We start from the raw sequence: 882 nt of genomic DNA on the forward strand, positions 1-882 counted from the left end.
CCCGGTCCGTTGGGTTGGCCATTTCCTTTGCGTTGCAGAGTTCGAAATATGTTCATGTGGTGGAATTTGGGGCAAGATGTCATCGTGCAAGGACAAGTGAGGAGGATTCGGCCCTTAAAGCACCTAAGTAAGTTTCCTTTCTCCGCAGACGTGTCGAATGATGAGAACACGAGGAAGAATGTGTACAAAGCATATTATGTGATGACCATGGTGGAAGATATATGCCGAGAGCAAGGAGTACTGCAAGGAAGCGAGGTAATTATGCCTCACAACTTCTGTCAATGTTACAGAACTGGTTTCCGTACACTGGTGGAAAGGGCGTACGGAGAAGATGCATGGACGGCGATGGCACAGAGAAAGAGGTACTCGCAATACTCATACATCACATACTACAAGCACTTGGTGGAATATCGTGCAGACATTTTCCAAAGCACGTAGTGTAGAGCATGTACAGTTCGTTCCTGAATGAAATCATTGTTGAGTTGATACATGCGTGTTAAGCCCTAATGTGGAAATGGAATGTTGGAAATGATGAGTCTCGCTACGAGGAAATAAGCGATGGCAGGTTGTGATGGTACACTCACTCAAGTTCTATGTGAGAGGATGATGAGAATGAAAGCAACAGATAATGCAGTTGATCAGGTATCATACTGCACTGCAAATCAAGGGTGTTGTGGGAATTATGACAGTAAAGGGATGCCGGATTATGCTTTGTTGGAGTTGAGGTTGTGAGATGCCGTGGTGAGTATGAGCTGCCATCTGCCATGATGGTGATGGAGGAGATATTCGCATCAATCACTGTCTTGATGACATGCTAAACATGATCGGTGGTGTGCATATTGTCATGTACGGCATTATGGATTTTCATGCACTGGATTCATG

The 882-nt window shown here is 45.0% G+C and overlaps 1 protein-coding gene across 1 annotated transcript; it reads left to right on the top strand.

Annotated features, from left to right (window-relative positions):
• Nucleotides 1-38: 38 nt before the first annotated feature.
• Nucleotides 39-469, top strand: GUITHDRAFT_123014 (hypothetical protein; the record flags this gene model as incomplete). Its single annotated transcript, XM_005817693.1, has 4 exons — nt 39-96; nt 149-237; nt 291-362; nt 419-469. Coding segments are annotated over 4 exons (270 nt in total), but the record flags the coding sequence as incomplete, so codon positions are not given.
• Between the last annotated feature and the right edge of the window lie 413 nt (nt 470-882).

This window comes from Guillardia theta (assembly GCF_000315625.1).
Source record: "Guillardia theta CCMP2712 unplaced genomic scaffold GUITHscaffold_667, whole genome shotgun sequence".
NCBI classification, from domain to species: Eukaryota; class Cryptophyceae; order Pyrenomonadales; family Geminigeraceae; genus Guillardia; species Guillardia theta.